The 23,258-nt window shown below is 41.2% G+C and overlaps 1 protein-coding gene across 4 annotated transcripts; it reads left to right on the forward strand.

Moving 5' to 3' along the window:
• Positions 1 to 1,153: 1,153 nt before the first annotated feature.
• E2F6 (E2F transcription factor 6) lies at positions 1,154 to 21,853 on the forward strand. 4 transcript variants are annotated; one of them, XM_002196448.7, is made up of 7 exons: positions 1,154 to 1,282; positions 5,336 to 5,384; positions 6,876 to 7,092; positions 7,408 to 7,566; positions 8,568 to 8,682; positions 9,968 to 10,116; positions 10,840 to 12,800. In XM_002196448.7, exons 1-6 carry the CDS (start codon positions 1,277 to 1,279, stop codon positions 10,109 to 10,111), a joined length of 690 nt encoding a protein of 229 aa, XP_002196484.5. In that variant the 5' UTR covers positions 1,154 to 1,276; the 3' UTR covers positions 10,112 to 10,116; positions 10,840 to 12,800. The 4 variants fall into 4 exon arrangements, with proteins under 4 accessions (XP_002196484.5, XP_004176908.4, XP_030125901.4 ...); XM_004176860.6 differs by having other exon boundaries at positions 1,158 to 1,470; XM_030270041.4 differs by lacking the exon at positions 10,840 to 12,800 and adding an exon at positions 20,731 to 21,853 and having other exon boundaries at positions 1,187 to 1,470.
• The last annotated feature ends 1,405 nt before the right edge of the window (positions 21,854 to 23,258 follow it).

Raw genomic sequence — 23,258 nt, forward strand, 5'->3', positions numbered from 1 at the left:
GACTTACCTGCTGTAGAAGAGAGTTAATTGCCATAAAGAGCAATTAAGCAACAAATGGGATACCTAACAAGGATCTTTGTTTTAAAGAAATGTTTTTGTCTTGACAAACAAGTTATCTATGCAACTGGCAATTTTGAGACTACTGCTGAGGCTGGCAAATGACAAGGTGTCAGTGCTTGTAAAACATTATCAGAAGTGTGGAGGAAAGGGCAGGAGCAATGGAACTGGGACTTGGGGAAGGATGTTGCTGCAAGGTAAATGTAAAGGATTAGTGTGGACATGCCACATTTGATGGCTCATGTCTGGCCCTAGAGGAACATACCTTGCCCTTCACTCACAAACCTCTTGTAATTAACTTATACCTGACACGGGCATTCTATCCATGTCTCCCCTATGAGTGACACACATAGCTCTAGCTGCCTCGCACTAGCAAGTATTGACAAAACCAGGTAATTTGGCAGGGAGTCAATACTAATTACTCTCACTCATACTTGCACGGCAGTGCTCAGCCAGAATGCTCTCTCCCAGCTCTTGCTGTTACCTGAAGGAAAGAGAAGCCTCCCTCCTCGCAGTAACCACTGAGAACCCTCTCCTCGAGGGGAAGCCGCCTGAGGGGTGCCTGGGGCCACCGGGCTTATTCAGCCCGGAGGAGACGGAGGGGAGGCCTCACTGCACTTACAGCTTCCCAGGAGGGGAAGATGAGGCCGACACTTCTCTTTGGTGACCAGGGACAGGACCTGGAATGGGAGGTTTAGGTTGGGTATTAGAAAATGGTTCTTTACTCAGAGAACCAGCGTTTGGGCACTGGAACAAGCTCCTCAGGGAAGTGGTCACAGCACCAGCCTGCCAAAGCTCAAGAAGCACCTGGACAACATTCTCAGGCACACGGTGTGACTCTGGAAGTGCCCTGTGCAGAGCCAGGAGCAGGACTCGACGATCCATGTGGGTCCCTTCGAACTCGGCATATTCTGTGATTCCTCCCTTAGCCCACGCTGGCTATGCAGCGCTCAGTGCCGCTGTCGCAGAGGGAGGACAGGGGTGAGGGGCGGTTTCCTGCGCGGGCCCGGCAGGCTGCCGAGAGGGGAGGAGGGGACAGCCGAGCGAGGCGCTCGGTGAGGCGGGGCCGTCCCGGGCCGGGCGGGAAGGCGCCGCGGGGGCCGATGGGTAACGGAGGGAGAAGGCGGCGGCGCGGAGGGGAGGGCGCGTGCGCGGGTCCCGCCCGTTCCCGTTCCCGCTCCGGCGCCGCGGGCGGGAGCCGCGGCCATGACGGGCAGCGATGAGGGTAAGAGCAGCCCCGCGGCGCCCCGCGCCCGGCTGCGCTTCGGAGCTTCGCTGTGAGGCCGTCAGCGCGCTCTCCCTTCTCCCGCGCCTCGCCGCGGGGCAGGGGGGAGGGGCCGGGCGGACATGGCCAGCCCCGACAAATGGGAGCGCCTGAAGGCGCTGCAGGCGGACATGCTGCGTGTGAGTGAGGTACATGGCGGGAGGCGCGGCCCGTGGCGGGGGAGAGGGCGGGACGGCGCCGCAGCTGCGCTCCTGCCGCGGGAGCTGGAGGAGGCGGCCGGAGCCCGTCCTACGTCTCTGGGCGGGAAAGATGCGGCGGGCCCGGCAGCGTGGTACCCAAATGGGGCGCTGGGTGCTTCCCTCCCGCGTGACGCTGGGATGGGCTTCCCGGGAAAGGCGCTAGAATGCAAAAGAATGGTTTTTCTTGCCTGTGTTACCTATAGCCTCTTAATCGCGCTAAATATGTTGTAACTAAAAGTATGAGAAAAGGGGACTACAATGTGTTTTCTCCTCTTAATGGCTACAATCATCTTACGTGCAGCTGCCACTACCTTTAGCAATGCTATGAAGTAGTTAGCAAAAAAGCCTATTTTGTAAAACTTTTTAAAAAATGTTACATGTTTTTAGTTAATCTTGATGGTGCATACTTTTAATTTTGTGAAATGTTTTAAATGTATTTTTTTTTAATTAATCTTGTCAGTTGGACTTAAGGTTACTTGATAGTATTAAAGCCATGAAAGAGTTAATGTAAGTTTTTAGGTGGGTAATTGAAGTGATGATTGTAAGAAGCAAATGATGTTTGCCACAGCTTCTTCATGTAGATACTTAGATGAGTGTATGATGGGTGATACTTTCCTGAATCAGCTTCTTACAAACCGAGAGGTAGATATGGTAGTCATTAACAGCCTTGCCTGTGATGGCCATGGAATAGTGGGTGTGAATTGCATCTAGTGCAGGCACTGCCCGACCCTTGGGATAACAAAAGGGAACAGAGATGGTCTCACTGCTAAGGTGGACGAAGAGAGACACATGGGGAGACACAGCAGGAGCAGAGGACTCAGAGTGAAGAGCAAGATTTACCTGAGTAGACTATGAGGGTATAAAACCTTAGAGGTTCCTTTGCTGTGTGTCCCTCTTTGGAGGTACCAGCTTGGGCTGCTTCTGTGTTGCTGCACTGTGAATAAATTGCTTTATGTAGAGACATCTGAGACTCTGCAGTGGGAAACCTGGGGTTGAACCAGTGAGGAAACATGGCCTGGCTGCATGAGTGTGGTGTGTAGGGAGTCAAGAGGGCCTCCCAGTAGCACACTGAGGCAGTCCACCATGAAGGGGCTTCAGTTCCAGCAGTGACAGCGTGAGACTTACGGGGAGTCTTATGAATGGTCAGACTGGGAAGTTTTCTTAACAGTGGGATATTCAAGACCCTCAGCCTACTACTAAGAAAGGCTAGTAGTAAGGTACAGAACCTGGATTCCAGCTTACTCAGTCTTCAAGACTCCAGTTTATTCTGCTAAGAGGTAGGTTGAGATTTTTGGGGAGGCAGCTTTGGAAGCTGGAGGAGCTGAAGAGATGGGAGATTAGTAAGGAGAAACCTTTAATCGTGACACTTATGGCAAAAAGAACAGGACAGTCTTAAAGGACAGACTAAAGAACAAGAATAAGAAGTGCCTGGACATGCAGATGCAATGCTTGGAAAGCCAAAACAGTAGTGTTGAAACTAGCAAGGAATGTCAAATGTCACAATATTGAAGAAATTTCCCTGTCTGACCGTGCAAGAGCCACTCTTGTCAGTCACTCTCACACCACCTGAGCTGGGGCCGAGGCCCCTTTGCAGCAGCACCCCCACACTTGCACAGACATGATCTCTTCACCAAATTGACCCCAGGTTTCCCATAGCAGAGTATTAGACATGTGGATTCTTAAAATAACAACAGCTGGAACAGGGACCCCAAACAAAGGAAAACTTGGGCTTGTATACCTTGAATTGGGTTCTTGTGGTCAGGTTTTGATAATAGGTGGTGCCTGCAGGGCGGCTTCTGTGAGAGGCTGCCAAAAGTTTCCCCCATGTCCTGCATAGCTAATGCCAGGCAGCTCCAGGATGGATCTAACACTGGCCAAGGCAGAGTTAATCAGAGATAGTAGTAGTGCCTCAGTGATAACATATTTAAGAAGAGGGAAAAAAGTTATTATACAGTTGTAATTACAGCCAGAGATGAGTGGAGTGAGAATATGTGAAAGGAACAACTCTGCAGACACCAAGGTGAGTGAAGAAAGAGGAGGAGGAGGTGCTCCAGGTGCCTGCTCTGCAGAGACTCCCTGGAGCCTTGGTGCAGCCCATGGTGAAGCAGCAGCAGCCCATGGAGGACCATGGGGATGCAGAGATCCACCTGCAGCCTGTGGAAGAGACCCAGGCTGAACAGGTGGATGCCTGAAAGGAGGCTGTGAACTTGTGGGAAGCTCATGCTGGAGCAGGGACCCGTGGAGCCCATGCTGGAGCAGGCTTTCTGGTAGGACTAGTGACCCTTGACCCACACTGAAGCAGGCTGTGCCTGAAGGACTGCACCCTGAGGAAAAGTGATGGACACTGAAAGAGTTGGAGAACTGTTGCTGTGGGATGGACTCATATTGGAGAAGTTAATGGAGGGTTTCTTCCATGGGAGGGAACTCCACACTGAAGTAGAGGAAGGACACTCCACCCTGAGCAGCAGCAGGAACAACATTTGATGAACTGACATAACCCCCATTCCCATCTCCCTGCACTGCTGGTGTGGAGGAGGTAGAGCTTGGGAAGGTGGGAGGAGTGGGGGGAAGGTGTTTTCTTAAGATGTGTTTTATTTCTCATTATTCTGCTCTGATTTTACTGGTAATAAATTTAATTAATATTCCCAAGTTAAGTCTGTTTTGCCCATGATGGTATTTGGGGAGTGATCTCTTCTGGTCCTTAGCTCAACTCACAAACTTCTTGTTACATCTCTCCCCTGACCACTTGTGGAGGGGAGTGATAGAGCAGCTTTGGTGGCCTGGCAGGGTGTATCCTAGGGTCTGTCCTGTTGTTAGGTGGAGGATGTGAGGTTTATAGGCTGGAGGAAGGGGTCATCTAACACCTCATGAACCTGGGAAGTTGAAAATCAAGATAAAGCCTTGCCTTTACCCTGCAGTGGTACAGGCTGGGGACCACCCTATTGAAAGGACCTGGGGTTCTTCATGGACAGTGGGCTAAGTGTGCACCTGCATTGTGTTCTGACATTAAGGCATATGAGGCTGTCTTAGAAGGAGAACAGTAAATTGAGGGAAATTATTCTTTTTCTTTATTTGAAAGTATATTAGATTGCCCTTGGAATGTTGTTCCTGATTTAGGCCCACTAGTACAGGAAAGCTGTTAAACTCCTGAGAGAACTTGTTAAGCCACAGCCGCCCTTCAGTAAAATCATAGCATTGCCTGAGTTGGAAAGGACCCATAAAGATCATCAACTCCTACCCCAGCACAGGGCAATCCCAAAAGTCACACCATGTTCCTGAGAGCATTGTCCAAGAGCTTTTTGAACTCTGGCAGGCTTGGTGCTGTGACTGCTTCCTTGGGGAGCCTGTTCCAGTACCCAGCCACCCTCTGGGTGAAGAACCATTTTCCTAATATCTAACCCAAACTTCCTCTGACAAGTTTCATTCCATACTTGCAAGCAAGTGAAGAACTTTAAAAGGTGACCAGATATTTCACAGTTGTACATGATGGGTGATTGAAAGGAAATGGCCATTAATTGAAACAAAAGAAGCAAGAGAGGTTGCAGCTTGCCTGAGCATCGGCAAGTTCAGTGGTGTTTCCTGCTTTTGAGAACACAGTGAGTTGTGCTGAGATTTAAGGGCTGAAAATTCTGGCAGGAATTAAGGCACATGTATTCCATCTATCTAGTGACACATCTTCACAGTAATAGCTGTTGAGTTGTCAGAGCTGTGATGGCTGTAACCTCTAAAGTAGATTTGATGATTTCTTGTGAAGAAGCTCCCCCTGTACATAGCATTTTATGACAGTTGTTTTTTTACCTTTTTATGTCCTCAGGCATCAATGATCAACCTGAATGTGCACAAGGACACACAGCATGTGAAGAGTAAGTTGCTATGTGTCATGTGTGAAAATTAATCTTGCAGTATGTGCCTTTCTACAATATGAGTACAATGCTGTAGACAAATGAGAAATTGTGTTTAATATCAACAGAGCAGGAAAGATGCTGAACACTGACTGAAATGACAGATGTGAAGCAATACATTCTTTATAGTTTTTCCTCTTCAGATCTGTTGCAAGTATACCTTCCCACTGCTATATAGAAAATAATACATAGGAAAAGTGAGTTAGAGAAAACTGGAACAACATACTAGCAACTGGTGCATTTCAACTGGTGTTAATAAATGTGGAAATAAACTTGAGTGAATTTCTGGGTGTTGGGGGTTTTTTTGTTTTATTTTCTCACAAGCTGAGTTGTTTCACACATTTCACAGTAACACAGTCCAAAACTGAGTTGTTGAACCTATCCCTTCATGTTACAGAGTGCACAAACTTGCAGCCATGGAATGGGTGTGATAAGTTATGAGTAAAAGTGCGCATCTTATTCATCTTGGGGAAGATACTGACGGTTGAAGTAAAAGTGTTGTCTAGGGTGTTTTGTTTACACACTCACCTTTTCTTGAGGCGTTAGACTGGAATATTGCCCAGGGACACAGGTTGATCAGATGAAATACCTAGTTTGCTTTACAGGAGAAAAGACAAGTAACAGGAGAATTTGACAATCTTTTATTGGCTGGCATCAAGTGAATGTGTGCATACCATGACTTTCTGTTCTTCAGAAGTAGATTACTTTTTTGTGCTTTTTGCATACGTAAATAACAATCTCAAGTTATTCATCAGTGATTTCTGCTGTTTCTGCAAATATGGTGGTAATGGATACACATAGCACAGCGATCTCTTAAACCAGGGTGTCAGGGTAGCTGTAGATCTTTGTAGTAGTAAATCAAACAATGGAATGACCAGTTCTTTTCCCCTGAGAACCAGATAATGCAAACAGTTTGTCTACATAGTAAGGTCTTCAGTTCCGGAACAGATTGGTCCTCTGCAGGCTGAAACAGTCCTGAAGCCAAGATGATTCCTGAACCATGCCTAATGGTTACTTGCCAGGTCTGCAGGTTAAACTGGACCAAAAATATGTGAAAAAATACTCTAATAGTGTCATGCAGCAGAGATAGAGCTGTATTTCTCTGCCAGCACCTCAGCACTGTCCATAGTTAACCAAAGGTTTCATTGGTATTTGTTCAGTAATCCAATACCATGTCCTGTAGAACATACAGTTATTCAGTTATTAATATCCATACTAGCAGTGTGGATGAATGTTGAAAGCACAAAAATGCATGCTTGCTATTTAGGTAAAATCATTGCAAACAAATGAAGGTTTGTGTACTTCATAGGCTTTTTACGGTGCTGTTGCAATGTAAGCATTAAAAACTGCACTGTTTCCAGACTTCTACCTTCATTGTTACTTTCACTATCACTTTTTTTACTTCATGCTTATGTAGTAGCCTACCCTAAATATTCTGCCAAAACTTTACAGAAACTGTGGAAGTCAAAAGGCCTCGATTTGATGCATCCTTGGTGCTTTTGACACGAAGATTTATGGCTCTTCTCAGAAAAGCTCCAGACGGTGTCCTTGATTTAAATGAAGTAGCAACAACACTTGGAGTACGGAAACGAAGAGTGTATGACATCACCAATGTGTTGGATGGTATCGACTTGATTCAGAAAAGATCTAAGAATCATATCCAGTGGATGTGAGTTAACTTTGAAGCTTCTTGTTTCTGAAACAGTAAATCCCAACAGTGTTGAGTAATATTTATAACTTTAAGAGTATCTTAAAGTATATTAAGTTAATTCTCTTAGATAATATTTTAAGTTCTGTATCCTTCCTTATGCTGTGTGAATTACCTAATATGTTAACAAGTATCAAGTACAGAAGTACATGGATACATATTTCAGCAGAATAAAGGATGCCAGACTTCCTTACTGTTTGCTGTTAGTATACTTGATGTTTAATAAACAGGCTTTTATTTATACAAACAGGCTAGACAATTTTCATATTCTTCTAGAGGTAACGATCTTGACCAACTTATTGGAAAAACACCAGAGCAACAAAACCTTAGAGATGAACTTTCTGATTTATCAGCCATGGAAGAAGCTCTGGATGAATTAATCAAGGATTGTGCTCATGAGATATTTGAACTAACAGATGATGAAGAAAATGCTAAATATCCTTTCAACTCTTGCATTATTTTAACACATGGTTTTGGTTGCACATACTCACATATCTAGTAAGAAGTGTAGGCTGATACCACAGGTATGCAGTACTTGTTGGTAATGAGTTTTATAACAGCAAACTTTTCGATTATTTTGCATTTGAGAATGCCAGTCATGTGCCCCGCTTTGCAGCATCATGGAGAGTCTAGCCTTTCCTCAGAGGAGTGCTGCTTATGTGACTTTTCCACTGCAGAAGAACAAAGTGAGGCAGTAGTCTTAGCACCCTGACCATCACTCTGTTCTCTCCATTTGAGTCATCTCAGGGGCAGGTTTTGACCTACCAGTGAGCTCAAGCTGCTTTAGTGAGATGACAGAGGACTCAAAATGGAGTCCCAGTGGCCTGTCACCAAGGAGATATAATTATACCATTATATATTATATTATGTCCTAATACTCCTCTCTTAAAAGAGATTCCAGTGCAGTTCTGACTTTCAGATGGGTTTTGACAATTAAAAAGAGATTAATTTTAATATATGGCATAAAGATTGAGTTTTGGCTTTGGGTTACAGTAAAATATTACTTAACTTCCTTGTTTGGCAGGTTGTTAAGGTATGTGCGCCAATGAAATGTGCTCATATTCTTTACACCTTACTGATTAAGAAAATAGTTCTACAGTGTCTCAGGAAATTATTTCCATGCTATTAGAAAACAGAATGTAATTCCTGAAGAACAGTATTCCTTCTGCTTTATAGACATAGGACAACATCTGTGAAGACTGTTCAGGTTTTTTTTATAACATTGTATATATTTTTAAAAGCTTTTTTTCCTTCCTGGAAATAGAGAAAAAGTATTTTTCTACCATTAGTTGATACTTGATTTTACAAAGCTAATATTAACCTCTGCTGAATTGTTGATTAATTTCCTGAAATTCGTATTCTGCCTCAGCATATCTTGACATGACACTCTTGCTTCTGCCCATTAGCAAATTACATAATCCTTAACCAATGTATACACTAGCTTATGTGACGTACCAAGATATCCGAAGCATTCAGGCATTTCAGGAACAGATTGTGATTGCAATCAAAGCTCCAGAGGAAACCAATTTGGAAATACCAGTTCCTAAAGACGTAAGTCTTATATATTTCTTCTAAAGGAACAAAAGTTTTTAAATTTGATTTTTTGCAGCAGCAGTCACTAATTGACTTGCAGTTTCTCTGTCATACAGATAGTGGTAGTTAAATGTCCTTGTGTTGCACCGAAGAGTACTGCAGGGATAATAGCTTACTTGCTGTATTTTTCTTTTTGCCTAAATTCCTAAGCCATAAATGTATCAGAACTTTAGTTAACCTTGTTTTGTTAGAGAGAATGGAACAGCTGTAATAAAGGATGCAATGTACAGTATGGTTGGAAAAAGAAAACATTTTGTCACTCTGGTAGATTATATCTAGAGGGATTTTTCATGGAGTGGGGCTGTGTCCTGTCCTCACCCCATGGTGCAATACACAGGCTCTATTCTTGTGTCACAGAGGAGCCAGACCTTTGCCCCCTGCACCCAGCAGTGCTGCAGCTGCATAGTGGGAACCTGTGTACTGGGAACCCACTGTTGGTAGTGCTCTGAGAGGGCAAATCCTGCAAGACAGCCTAAGATAACGAACAGAATTTTAATTCCATTTTCTTTTTTGCATAAGTATTTTTTATAATCTTCCCAATTGCATAGTCATTGAAGTTGCCTTGCTGTGTGGATAGAAAGGTGGGGATATCTTGGGAAAAGGAAATAAATGAGTAGAACCAAAGGAGTTAGATCTACTGTATATAGATCTCCAGTTGTTTCCCTGGTCAAAGGAGCTGTCTCTCATCCAGTGTAGATGGGAAATACCTAATTCCAAAAGCCACCTGAAGCAATAAAAAGGCAGAATTTAAAAAGTTGTACATTAGAACTGAATATTTCCTCCATTGTTCATTAAGATTTATTTGCTCTGTGTCTTTCAATGTGATGTCTGCTGAAGGAAAGCAATAGAAGCGATAAGCTTTACTATTTTGTTAAAGCTGTGTGCTCCAGTTTGTTGTCTGTTTCATGGCACTGTTATGTCAGGTTTTTAAATTCTGTTACTCTTTCTAAACATATAAGTAAGTCTTGGTTGTATATCTGAAGGTCAACAGAAAGACTAAACAAATACTTTAATGCACATTCATTAAAAATGAAAGCTTGTTAGCTTAATTCTGCATAATAATTGTCCTGCATATGCATGTAATAGTCATAATTTATGTGGAAGCAGTAACACAATTTTAAATAGTTATATCATTTCTGTAGTTGTTCTGTTCTTAATCTATTGTCTTTAAAATGCGTGCAAAAATAGATAAAGAATGTATAAGATTTATTCTTTTAATTATATACAAGTTGCTCTTTTATAGGATCACATAGAAGTACATGTGAAGAGCACAAAAGGACCCATTGATGTGTATCTATGTGAGGTGGAAAAAGAAGATCCAGGTGCCAAAACTTGTGAAGATATGGATACTGTCACTAGTGAAACTGAGACGTCATTTTTATCCTGATGAAGGTAACATCATCCTTTTACATTTTTTTCCACATGTATTTTTTTGTTTAAGACTATCATATTCTGATAAAGTTGTAAGCTGTACTGTTGAACAAGTGTAAATTTCTGAGCATAAATTGTGGGCCAAGATGTGTGGGAGTATAGGAAACGCCTGGAGGAGAAGTCTGTGCTGTTGAGTTACCTCACAGCATCAGGAGGTCAGAGAGTCAGGCACGTGCACACAGAGCAAGGCGTTCTTGCTCCCTGGCCTTTTCCTTCCTTTGCTCTTTGCTGGTTTCCTGTTGCAGCTGTGCTCTGTGGATGGAGCAGCGTGTGTCAGCTCTCAGCTGCTGCACTACAGAGTCTGCTCAGCTGAGATTGCTGCCATGAGAGTTATGATGCCCTTTTAAACAAGGTTGTGCTACTGCTCATTCCTGCCCTAGGGGAGGGCAGACAGAAGAGGGGACATAGTATTTTAATCTCCTAAAACAAGATTGGATGGAATAGAGATTGCGAAGAACCCTAGTGCTGCAGGATGTTGTGGCTTAAAAATAAATGTGGCAGGAATTGCAGTAGCTCAGAACACAAAGAAAGAAATTATCTTTAGAAGTGCTGCTTTGTAGGTGAAGGGAAGAGTTGGCTTTTTCATCCTAGGCTTTTTTTAATTCCTTTTGCTTGTAGAATAACTCAGAATTGTATTTTATACAATTAGAGTAATCATATTCCTTTTTTACTTTCCTTTTAAAGTGAGATCTCCAATTGAAGAGAAAAAAACATTTGAGATGCCAGATTGATTACAACACAAAAATCTAATATAGAATGTAAATATCTGTGTTATAGGGCTTTTCCAAACTGCTTGGATCTGCAAACTTTGGAACATTTCAGGTTACGAAGTGTTTTAAAAACCCAGCAGTGGATTGGTTGAGTGCTTTCACAGGCTTGCTTATGTTTCCAAGTCAAAAGGCTTGTTTCTGGAGTTGTATTTAAGAGCTTTGTTTTTGTAATTGCATGTGACCTACAGAGCTTTGGGAAAACATTATAATTTTAATTGACAGAAAAACAAAAAAATCAATTACTTCCAAAAATTAAGGTTGGAGAACAATTTCTGGAAGGGTCCACAATCGGCGTGAGAATGTGTAAAATGAAGAAATGCACTTTTCAGTTCTGAGGCTGCACTACTAAGCAGGATTGTCAAATACAAGTGTAACAAAGAACTGGTGTGTTGGAAGCCTTTGCTATAAAGAACAACATGGAAATATCCTGGGAGTTATGCCTTACACTGTGTGGGTGCTGTTTGCATCCAGCTCTGCATGAACTATGGTGTCAACACTGAAGTGAAATAATTGGGCTCTGTGTACATACTTGTATCAATTCTAGGTAGTTATTGATGTACATTTGTTGAGATGGTTTGCATTTCTGCCTCTGTACAGCAAAGAAATAAAATAAGCTTACAAAAATATGAAATAGTCTAATGAAACATGTTGGGTTGCCTTTGCTGCAATTCACTTGGGAACTACATACATTTTAAATTATGTGTAAATTGAAAATCTGTTTTACATGGTGCTGTCAGATAACACTTGCTGTCAGATTCTGTGATTCACTTAGATCTGGATCTTATGATGCCACAGTACTGTAGCAATTTTCAGAAGAATGATTGATAACTACTTAAATTGGTCCCTTCCAGTTTCTGGAGTTTACATACAGCAGAGCTTTAGTTGAGTATCGTGACGTCTTTGTGGCTCAGCTTGAAAAAATACATAAAATACTTAAGGACTATGTCCGTATTTGCCATCTTTCATATCCATAAAGCTGTCAAAATTTGTATACTGGAATTGCTAAAGGACTGAACTGTCACTGTACAAATGCTGTGATCACTTCATCTCAATATGGTTTCTGTAGGGGTGAGGTGGGTTGGCAGGTTTGGTTTTAAATAGGAAGTCCAAGTCCTTGGGTCACACAGTATTGACAACTATACATCCACTCACAAGTGAGAGCACCTCTACATGTTCTAGCCAGCAACTCTACAGCTACTGCAGACAGATGAAGTGAAATTAAATGCTCTGTGCTCTACAGTACAAATAATGTGGCACAGCTGACACAATGAGTATAAAATGCTAAGGAAGTCTGTCTTAAACAGCGGAACAATTCATTTAAATGAAACATTAGGCTTTTTCATTTTGAACAAATTTCTAGTGATTGTTTTTCCTCACTCATTTGTACAGGTTTTCCAGGAGTATAATTAATGTTTTTAGCCACACATTTATCACAGTGACATGGAAGACGCTGTAATATGACAATTATACTGTTACTATTTTATTAAATACATCTACGGTTGTAATGGTGCACCTTCAGTGGAACGAATGGACTTTTGAAGATTAAACTACTGCTTTTACTACTTGGTTATGTGCAGTATTACCCATTGGTGATGCTGGAAAACAATGTACTGTATAAGCTCAGTGCACTAACTAGCTGAAAAGATTCAACTTGGACTTGAAAAATACCGGAGTGATGCTGAACTTACAAGTTACAAGGTCACTTGTAAATGTGACAGGACTTTACTCTGAATTTGTATAATAATGCTTGATTTTTTTTTGAGAGAGAGATTATTATTTTTGCTGAGTCTATATCTGTGCATTTTCAGTACAATTGTATATGTAAGAAGCTCTCTTGCCTATCTGAGGACTCTAATAAATTAAAAGTTTCTAGTATTCTTTCTGCTTTCCCTTCAGTAAGAATGGCTAAGCATCTAAATGCATTAATCAGCAATAGCAACAGCCAGGATCTGTAATTATTAAATTCCAAGTTTTGCTGATTCTTATAGGAAAAATCACTGCAGGTTGCCATTTTAGCCCTTATTTGGTGTGGGAAGTCACTTGTCAGTTTTCAGATATGAGCTACAGTTTTATATAATGTGATTTTTAAAGAGTGAAGATTCTTGCAAATTGTTGTCTGTTGTAAAGCATTTGAGTCAGCAATTTTCTTCAGTTTGAAGAATCTTTTTGGTGTGTGTGAAGAGCCTCATTTATAAGCATAATTAAACACTGATTTCAAAAGTCACTTTAGCTTGTCCTTGTCAGTAGCAAGGTTCACCTGCTGGCTGCAAGCTCTAAACCCTTGTGTTCCATGATCCTGGCATGGGCTGGCCCTAGCACCCTGCTGGGACCTCAGTAATTGCTGAAGGGTTTATCAGGAACATGAATCTGCTATTTTTGGTTCCACTTCTGGATCTGCTTGGGGTAACTTGTGAGAACTGCATTGAAGTTAAAATCTATAAACTACAGTTGGTTGTGTAGGTTATATAAATCTAGACAAGGCTCCTCACTGTCTGTAGATGCTTACTGAAGCACTGGGGTACTCGTTTGAAGAAAAGCACGATCTATGTTTCGAAGGAAATTTAATGATGTTTGCAGAGAAAGGGCAGCCTGGTTCTGTCCATGTATGGCTGCCCTGGTTCCTTCCTTCGTGGCAGACAGCGGGTGATCTGAGGGCCTGGAGCTGCGCTCTCCAGACCCACCATGTGGACATGGGCTGATGGAAGCTCCTCACCATGTGATCCATAAATGAGGTGGTGTTTCCAATTGACTCTAGATTAAGGGATGGCGTTATAGAAGACAATCTGAGAAGCTTTAACAGTAAATTCAAAGATCCAAGCTCAGCAAATTGCAACTCTTTTATTGACTTCTATTTGGCCACTTTGGGGGATGCATTCTCCCCACCCCAGCCACACTGTCGTGTCAGAATGTTCATTAGGCTTCAGCCTTTACAAACAACAGCTGGCTGAGCTTCTCTTGAATTTATCAGAAACACTCTTCTCCCAGGAACTTTTGCTGTCTAACAAACTTCTGTGTTTTAATGAACAGCCTTGGAAATTTATTTTTGTTGCCTGAACAACAACCTACGTGGAATAAAATGTTTGTTATCAAACTTTCAAAGAAAGTTACCAACCTGAATTGTGGCCAGGATGGAAAAGTACTGTGACTGAAACTAACTCTTGTGGCCCTATACACACAGACCAGAGTGTGACCCTTGGAGCTCTTCTGGTCTGCAGTGTGCTGTGGCCAATCTCTGCTGCTAGCTGGGCATTCAAGGATCAAATCAAGCTTCCCAGAAGTTAGTTGTGATCTTTTTACAATCCCTAAAACACCTACAAAACCAGAACAATATCCACACAGGACCTCCATCCTATACACTAAAGCAGGTTGCACAGAATTCAGGCAGGAGCTGAGAACTGTAATTTACTTGATAATGCTACTCTCTACAGATCGTCAGAGAACTTTTTTACCAAGCAATGTTCTCACAATCAATGCCAGTAATAATTTGTGTAAGAAATAACTTCTCATGAAAAAAATCTCTCTGGTTTTAGAAACAATTTCAGCCTTAACTGCCCAGCAATGTGTGTGACATTGTCTTCAGGCTGACAAGAAGCTACTAGAGGTGATTTCTGTATTTATTCAGCTGAAGAGAAAACAAACACATTTGAAATTATGCAATATTATCCTACCCTGGGAAAGTATTAATGACGGAAATACAGAGATATAGGATTAATTATTCCTGTGATTAGAGGTTAAAATAAAGCAAAGTAAAAGCAAAGTACCGTGAAAGCATTAGCATTGCCTTTCTTTTGAGATAAAAAGATTTAATTGCAGATTTGTCATTAAGAACTGAATAAACAAATGCTTTCTATCTTTGGGATAAAAACAAATGCAGTCTTTCAAATAGCCAAAATTGATACATTGTCAGTGTCCATGCAGAGATTAGTAGTTTTGACTCAAAAAACATTGACGACCCTGGGCCACTGAGCAGCAGAAGAGGCAAATGTGGATTAATGTGTATTTATTGATTAGTTATGTGTTTCTCCTGATCTGAAATACTCTAGACTGTATTAAAAATTTATTGCAGGTTGACACTCAGGAATCTTACTTCTTTCAAAAAGGCTTTAAATTTGTGACACTAGATGATGATTATACTCTTTGAAACAAGTATCTTCCAATCAATATATATTTTATTCCCAATCTGTAAAATACTGTTTCTTTAAGAAAGTATAAACCGCTTGGAAAGAAGGGATTGGAAGGTTGTCCAGATATTGTTGTCTGTATTCTATGTATGTGTCTCTGAGGATCAGTTGCCTGGAAATGAAAACAAGACAACAGCAATCATTTACATAGATGTTGCCTAAAAACTTCTCAGGCATTTATGCTCTCTCTGCTGACTTTATGCCAATTGTCCCTCTCTTATATTGACACATGGAGCTATTTTTGGGGCATAAGGAGGGAAGTCTGCAAAGCCGCGTTTAATATTTGGAATGAAAATGATACGGAGCTAAAGGGGGAAAAAAATCTCCTTAATTCAACTTAAAAAGTTTTTTACCACCTTTGAAACCAAAACCTCATCAGGATGGTGGTGTGTGTAGTCAATTGCTTCCAATCCATTTAACAAAACTGAGGTTCAACTACAAATATTCATTCAGCCATGGTTTTATTGATGGCAAATGATGACTCTGAAATGGGCCTGAGTTCAGCTCTAAATATAATTTACTTAATTGTTGCACTATGATACTTTTGTATGGGTAATTCTTACTTGAAAGTAATAATGGATTCACAATGGTAATATTGGTAGTACAGATTAATTACAGAGATACAGAACTACCATTATCAGAAGAATGAGATCTGTAGTTTCTGTTTCCATACAGAGAAAATCTCAGGGTGGGCTGTCCTTTAAGGACAGTTTTACTTACATATAAAGCCGTATCTCCTTTCAACACCACATCCTGCTGGTGTCAGGCAGCTTGCTGCATCTGGAACAAACCATTCCTCTGTGCTGTGCCCATTTGCAAAAAGGAGGGACTGTCTTGATCTCTTTTGCAAACTCTGATCAGTTCTGCTCTGCAGTGACTCCTAAGAGTGTGCCAGCTTCCCCAGGACTCTCCACAGGATGCTTGTCCAGCACCAGCAATAGCAATCCCCAGATTTGCTGTGCTCTATGAAGTAACCACAGTGGGTGCCCTGGGACAGCATCCTTTCCAAAAACAGTACTGGAGACACTATCTAATTTAAAGATGCTATCCCAGAGCTCTCATTTCTGCTGCATCACTTTAACAAATTAAAACGCAAAATAAATTAAATGTTCCAAACACATAAACATAATTAGCATCTTACTGACGATTTCAGTTGAGAAGCTGAAGTGTACAGATGTACAAATGAGAGTTCCTTATGTTTATTTTACATATACATTGGGGTTTTTTTTGGTTTTTTTTCCCCTTTTGGTATTCTATCAGTCTTGTATTAAAGATACAAGAAAATCCGAAACATTTAATTAATCTTCAAGTATAACTTGCCTTTTTTTTTCAATGATGACAAAGTTGTTTTCACTCTAGGTTAAATAAACTGACATGTAAAAAAAACTTAGAGACAGGATTAACCCTTTCCTCATACCACCTCCCAGTACATCTGTTTTTTACAGTGGCCAGTGAAATGGGTTCTGCCTTCAAGTATCAAGGCTTGTGTGAACCAAACACTCTAAACACCCTGAACTGGTGCAGTGTTTCCAGGGAAACTTTGGTGAAATGGAAAAAGGGCGACATTATCTGCCATTTCTTATCTGTGTGTGTCAGACAGCTCCCCAGCCCTGCAGAGGACCCAGCTGCACAGAGGAGCACATCTGCCCCATCTGAGTCCGGGGATGCCAGAGCTGCGGGGCCACTAGAGGGATGTCTACAACCATCCTTCCACAGCTTCTGAAGCAAACCACCACTTCACATTCCTGACCAGCTGCAAATCACACACGGCAACCAACAGTCTTTAGAAATGCTGCAGTGGATGCATGAGAGGGCTGACGAGGGAGAGTATTTGGACATTACGATGAGATGCAATCCTTGGAGGGCTATAAGGTCCAAGAGAGCAGACCAGAAATCGTATAGTCATGGATTCATAGAATGCTTTAGGTTACAAGGGACCTTGACAATAATCTAATTCCAACCCCCCTTGTTCTGGTTGAATAGTTTTAACACTATTAAAAACTACATCTAGTTATATCCTTTTATTTGATTTGATCCCAATAGTTTAGCTTGTATGTAGTGGAACTGCATAATCTATTTAAACTATCAACAAGTTAGCACAAGGCTCACTGCAAAAAGTGTTTTTTTACTAATTTAAATTAGTTGATTAGAAAAGCATGAAAATGTAATAGGGAAGAGTTCTCTCTCCTACAATGATCTGATTGGAACTATCAGATCAGTTCCTATCAGTTGGAACTGATAGGTTGAAAGGGGCTGCAAAAAAAGGAAAACATGAGTAAAGTGAAGAAATAAGTATTAGTTGTAAGTGCTATAAAACAGCTTGTGCACTCCAGAACAGCATAAGTAAGGAGCTCCAATTTCGCTGGTTGGGTAGATGGGTCAAACTGTTACTTTTAATTACATTTACGAATAAAAAAGTTTCAATTTATATGGAAAAGAAGCATCATGGATTTTAAAACAGGTAATAGTTAGAGTTGGGTGATTGATTATTTATTTCTTTTAATAGTTAATTCCCCGGAAAATGTGGTTTCAGTCATGTCTAAACTATTTGCTTCAAATTTGCTGAATAGTTTTGGCTGGAAAAAAACAAAGGGGATAAACTGTGTTGGAGGAAAGTCCCTAATTACCCAACAGCTCGATGATCAGAGCATTTACTTAGGTAGCTGAGACCCCTTAACAGAGGCTCTGTTGAGGTGGACTATGCTCAGTCTTTCCTGTGACCACTTTGATTTTGTTGCAGTTGCGAGGGATGGGGACACACCTCCCAAAGGAGCAGGCTGGTTCCCAGAGTAGGAAGCTGTGATTCTCATGCTCCCCTTCGCTGACCCAACAAACTTGGTGCCTTTGTGCAGGTCAGCCGCTTCATTGTGAGGAAGATTTTCCCCCTTTGTCCTGCTTCATGGATACCAAGTCCTTGGACAGCTTTTTAAGAAGTAGAATTCTGCTTCAAGTTCCCTTGGACAAAAGTAGGATTTCCTAATCTTAAGTATATCCATGCTATGACATTCTTTCAAGAATCCAAAACAAATATTCTACATGGGATTAGAACATAACATTTAATGGTTCACGCAAAGAAATAACCCTCAGGTTTTTCTTTCAGCAAGGAAAAGCAGCCAGTTTAGTTAGGTCCACACTGTGCTGATTTTTATGACATTCACTGCAGTTCTTGAACAAAAATGCAACTTCCACCAAGTCTTTAACTGATCATGAAATAGTTTGATAACCTTCATCCAGACTACCCTATACTTCTTACAAACCCTTATGTCTGCAGCCACATAAGAACTGAAAATGACATTGAGAGCTCCCGACTCCAGTCCTTGTGGTGCCAGACACCATATCTTATGGCCCTTTCAGAGTGCACTGATACACTGCAGGAAGGTATTTTCTGGCTGCCTTTACTTGGATGAAGGTTGTACTAACCCCACATTGTGAATAGCTAGAAACAGTCTTATTTCCCATCGGTGCTTATTTGTGGCCAGTTTACTTGCATATGCTCTTCTGCCAGCATTGTTCTGTAATGTACAACTCTTAAACTCCTTGGTTGATGTTTTTGATGTATCTTTAGACACCACCATATTTTCATTCACCTCTCTGCTGGATCTAGAAAATGGAGTTATTCAAGCTCCCTCACATAAAACAGGCTGCTTTGTTCCTTTTTATCTCTGCCAAATTCCCATTTTCAGTTCCTCTTCTCCAATCAGAGGAATTGAACTATTTATGTCCCAGTGTTCTCACTTGATCGTGCCCTAGCCTATCTCACTTGAGTATCTTTGTTAAATTTGACAATGCCATTTATACTTATTTGATTCCACATTTTCATTAGCTAATGCAAGCCTGAAGTAATTCTCAGCTATTTCCAAGTGGTAAGTTCCCACATTACATCAGAATTTCTTACTAGTCCCCAAGGACACTCCCTCTATAGACTGTACCATTTAATAATGTCCTGTTTCTATCATTCCCATCACTGAGCTGATCCAGATCTTCTGAGCAATATCCCAACCCTCAACTCTCTGCTGAGTTGTCTGATGCAAACAGCATCAGCAGCATAGTCCTGGATTACATCCCGGTAAACAAAAAAGTTCCAATTTCAAAAAGTTAAGCAAGATGGACCGGGACTGGTCCTTGTAGTTCCCAGCAATCCAAATCTTCAAGGATTCAACTAATACCTACCTCCCTATTTCACCCCACAAGGTATTGCTATCCTACATGAAGTGAGCTCTTTTTAATTTGAGAAGAGCATGATAACCTTCAGAATGTTTTATTCTCCTATAAAAATTGTACATGAAAATGTCTCCTAATAATTTCCACTAACTTCAGCTTTCTCACATCAAAATCTTCCAAGTTTTCTTCCAATTTGGTTGCAATTACCTCCTATAATACCTTATTTTTTCTTATCCATAAACATGGAAAATTAAAGTATTACAAGATATGTTTTTCTTATCCATGTGTAGTGTTTCATTTTAATATTGTCCCCCATCACCAAAGATTGGGACAAAACTGAGATCATCTCTATGTCAGCCTTTTCAGACAGTAATCACATTTATTATTTGACAGCCAAGTCTAGAAAAAATAGTAGTTAAACATAGTGTTCATGTTGGACAAAAGGATAGGTAGAAAAGTCATATTTTTTCCAAGCAGTAAACTTCCTCACTTCCTTCCTTCCTTCCTTCCTTCCTTCCTTCCTTCCTTCCTTCCTTCCTTCCTTCCTTCCTTCCTTCCTTCCTTCCTTCCTTCCTTCCTTCCTTCCTTCCTTCCTTCCTTCCTTCCTTCCTTCCTTCCTTCCTTCCTTCCTTCCTTCCTTCCTTCCTTCCTTCCTTCCTTCCTTCCTTCCTTCCTTCCTTCCTTCCTTCCTTCCTTCCTTCCTTCCTTCCTTCCTTCCTTCCTTCCTTCCTTCCTTCCTTCCTTCCTTCCTTCCTTCCTTCCTTCCTTCCTTCCTTCCTTCCTTCCTTCCTTCCTTCCTTCCTCCCTCCCTCCCTCCCTCCCTCCCTCCCTCCCTCCCTCCCTCCCTCCTGCCTTCCCTCCCTCCGATGCTGTTAAAATGCAAAGGATGTCATTTCTCTTAAGACTGTAAACCCTTATATGCGAAGCTGTGTTTTCACTCATGCACTCACAACTGTTCTTATTCGTATCTAGCAGCCCCTGCAAGTTCCCTGAGAGCAGGCACAGCAGCTGTAGTTGTTTACACCCCGGTATCAGCTGGACTGGCTTGGTTTCCCCACAATTAAGAGTAGCTAAGTCTTGATGAAAAGCAGATCACAGGAATGACAGTGGTAATGCAGAGACACATAATGTGGGTATTCAGAGATGCACACAGAACCTCTACACTAACCATCTTTTTTTAGCTTGCTCTATCCAAGTCATCTTCTACTGGTATTTCCCCCTAATTGCAGGGAGCATTCAGTGCCTGGGGTTTTACTGTCATTTTCCAAGCCAGTTCCTGCATACTTATGGCAAAAGGCCAGATCAAAAGAAGGACTGATTAGGTGCCTCCAGTGGTTCTTACACCAAACTCCAAGATGACAATTCAAAAAATACTCAACAGCTGTATAACCGTGAATGTTTGATCTTAAATACATATAGAATTTATGTAGAATAAACTATCAGAAATGTTTTTGTTCTTACAGGTATGTGTTCACTTGAAGAGATTGTTACAGGCATGCAAGTGACATGTCTGAATTAATCTCTAGTCCCCTTGTCAAATTAAAAGAGGCAGAGACAGCTTTGAGAAGCTCTGGCCAGCACTTCCAAAGGATCAGAAGCGTTTTCCTCCTGCATATTTCCAATATTTCAACATTTACGATGTGTCATGTAAAGGAAGTGCTGGAGATAATGCTCACAGCAGAGAGAAGAGCAGCAAAAACCCTCCTCTGCTCCAAGGTACTGTGAGGTATAAACAGCCTACTGACAGCATAACAGCAAGGATTTCATAAATCACAGCAGTCTCTCAAACTGCTGTGATTTTACACCTATGGGCCACAGAGCCCTAAGCTTCACCTAAATGCACAAAGCATCAAAGGAAAACTCGAGGACACTTTATCCTTAGTCTCCATGTTACACTTACTGCAAGTTTCCTCCTGGGACTTACAGCAGAGAATCTGGCACATCACCATCATGTAAGCATTTCAATTAACCTAGATTTACAGCTTCACTTCTGTCTTCCCAATGCATCCAAGAAACTATGAAACTACCTTATTAACAAAAGCAATGTTATTTAGCTGGGGAGAATTATGTAAGCAATTAAGAGCCAGGCAGAGACCAAGTCCTGTGTTATCAGACACACCCAGGCATTACACAGCCACTTTTGATTCACACCTCCTTTTCTTGATTCTCTGGTATTTGTGCTTAAGATACTGACTTTAACACAGCAAGAGACAATACCAACTAATAATTCTGTATTTATCAGCTATATATGCTGTTTGAAAAAATGGGAAGAAGCTACCTGGTGCACTTTCAGAGACAAAGGTGCGTGCCTTTCCAAGCAGAACAGTAGATATAGGCCTTTACCTACAAAGCTTACCAGATGAAGACATTTTCTTTAGCATTTGCTTGATTACTTTGGTTTGCATCTAATTATACAGATGGCTGAGTGGTTTTGTAATTTTATAGCTGGCCTGTGCTAGTAATTGATGTGGTAGTGTCAGTCTTACTGGGGCTGGTTTGGAAATGCATGGGGTTTGAAAAGCTGCTTGTATTTAAAGCCTCTAGTTACAATGCAACAGATGAATTAAATGAAAGAATGTTAAACAACGTTTTTTGGTTTTTTTTTTTTCCTGCGGACTTTACATAACTGTACTATTTGTCCCAAGACAACACTGGAACCATTATATCAATGATAAAGATTGTGGCTGACTTTGCAAGTCCTTCAAAAACATAACTCCTATATACACACGTTGTGTACCTGTCTTCCTGTCTGTTTTCATTAATCTAAAATGAAGAAGTTTATTTTTAATCCAGAAAAAATAATTTATTAACCCTCAGGCTGATTGAACACTAGCATGTGAGAAAGGAAAATTAAAATAAACAAACAAAATCCACAATAAACTTATATTCCTTTTCACCCCCAGTTCATATTTATGAATATAAAAGGAAATAAACCCCTGTACTAATGACATAAATCTACATTATTTTCTGGAGGTAGAATGATGATCTTTAGCTATGCCCTCTAGAGTCTTAAGACCTCATTATCTAAAAAATGACTTGTCCTATTTCCACCACAACAACACTGATAGACGTCAGTGCAGCGTCCTGAGCGAGTGACGATAGTTATGCACCTTTGTCTGTAGCAGTCTGACATGGTTTACTTTCAGCAGCTTTCAAAGGCTGTATTTCTTGGACTATTGACAGGTGTTTTGTCCTTATTACTCTGTTGTCACAATTTGATTCTCATTTGGGTTCGAGTTGATTCATGTCACTGGACTGAGATAGTCCATGATATCTCTGGCAACTCACTTAGCTCTTCTGTCTGTTCTAACGTATGCAAAACACAAAGATGGACTAGATCCATGAGATGCTACACCTAAATTTTAGAGAACCTAGCTGTCAGGAGAATCAACTCCCCTGTCAGGAGTGCTCTTATGTTCTTCAAATATTTGCAGATAGGGAGCCTGAAAAGAGGATTTGCAAAAGCCTTATTTAGCCAGCAGCAAGTGCTAAAAGCACAGCCACTTTTCTTAAACTAGATGCACATATGGGTAGTTTGTCTCCTTTTGCTCCTTTTGCAATAGTAGTGAAAGCATGCCTGAGGTCCAAAGCCAAATCCCTCTTCTCCCTGAATAGGCTTGAGGCCTTGGAATACCCTAAAGGAACAACCTGAAGCTGATGGCTTTTAACCAATAAGCCTCACGTACCAACTTCTCACAAATCTGTACCTATAAATGTAGCCAGTTGTGAAAATGGTCAACAGAAAATTCCCTACTGCCTTGGGACACCTAAAACATATTTGGACTATAGATATATGAAGAATTCAGCAGCATTTCAGGGAGCAAACAGAGAGATGAAGGCAGACTCCAACTGCAGACGCCTATGCTTAAAGATACAGCAGGCACACTCAAAGGCTTGGACTTTGCCTTACAAAACATACTAAATAGCATTTGACAATTCACTGCATGGGACTTCAAAACTAGCATATACAGAGTGAGTAGGAAGAGTTCTT

The sequence above is a fragment of the Taeniopygia guttata genome, chromosome 3 (assembly GCF_048771995.1).
Source record: "Taeniopygia guttata chromosome 3, bTaeGut7.mat, whole genome shotgun sequence".
NCBI lineage: Eukaryota > Metazoa > Chordata > Aves > Passeriformes > Estrildidae > Taeniopygia > Taeniopygia guttata.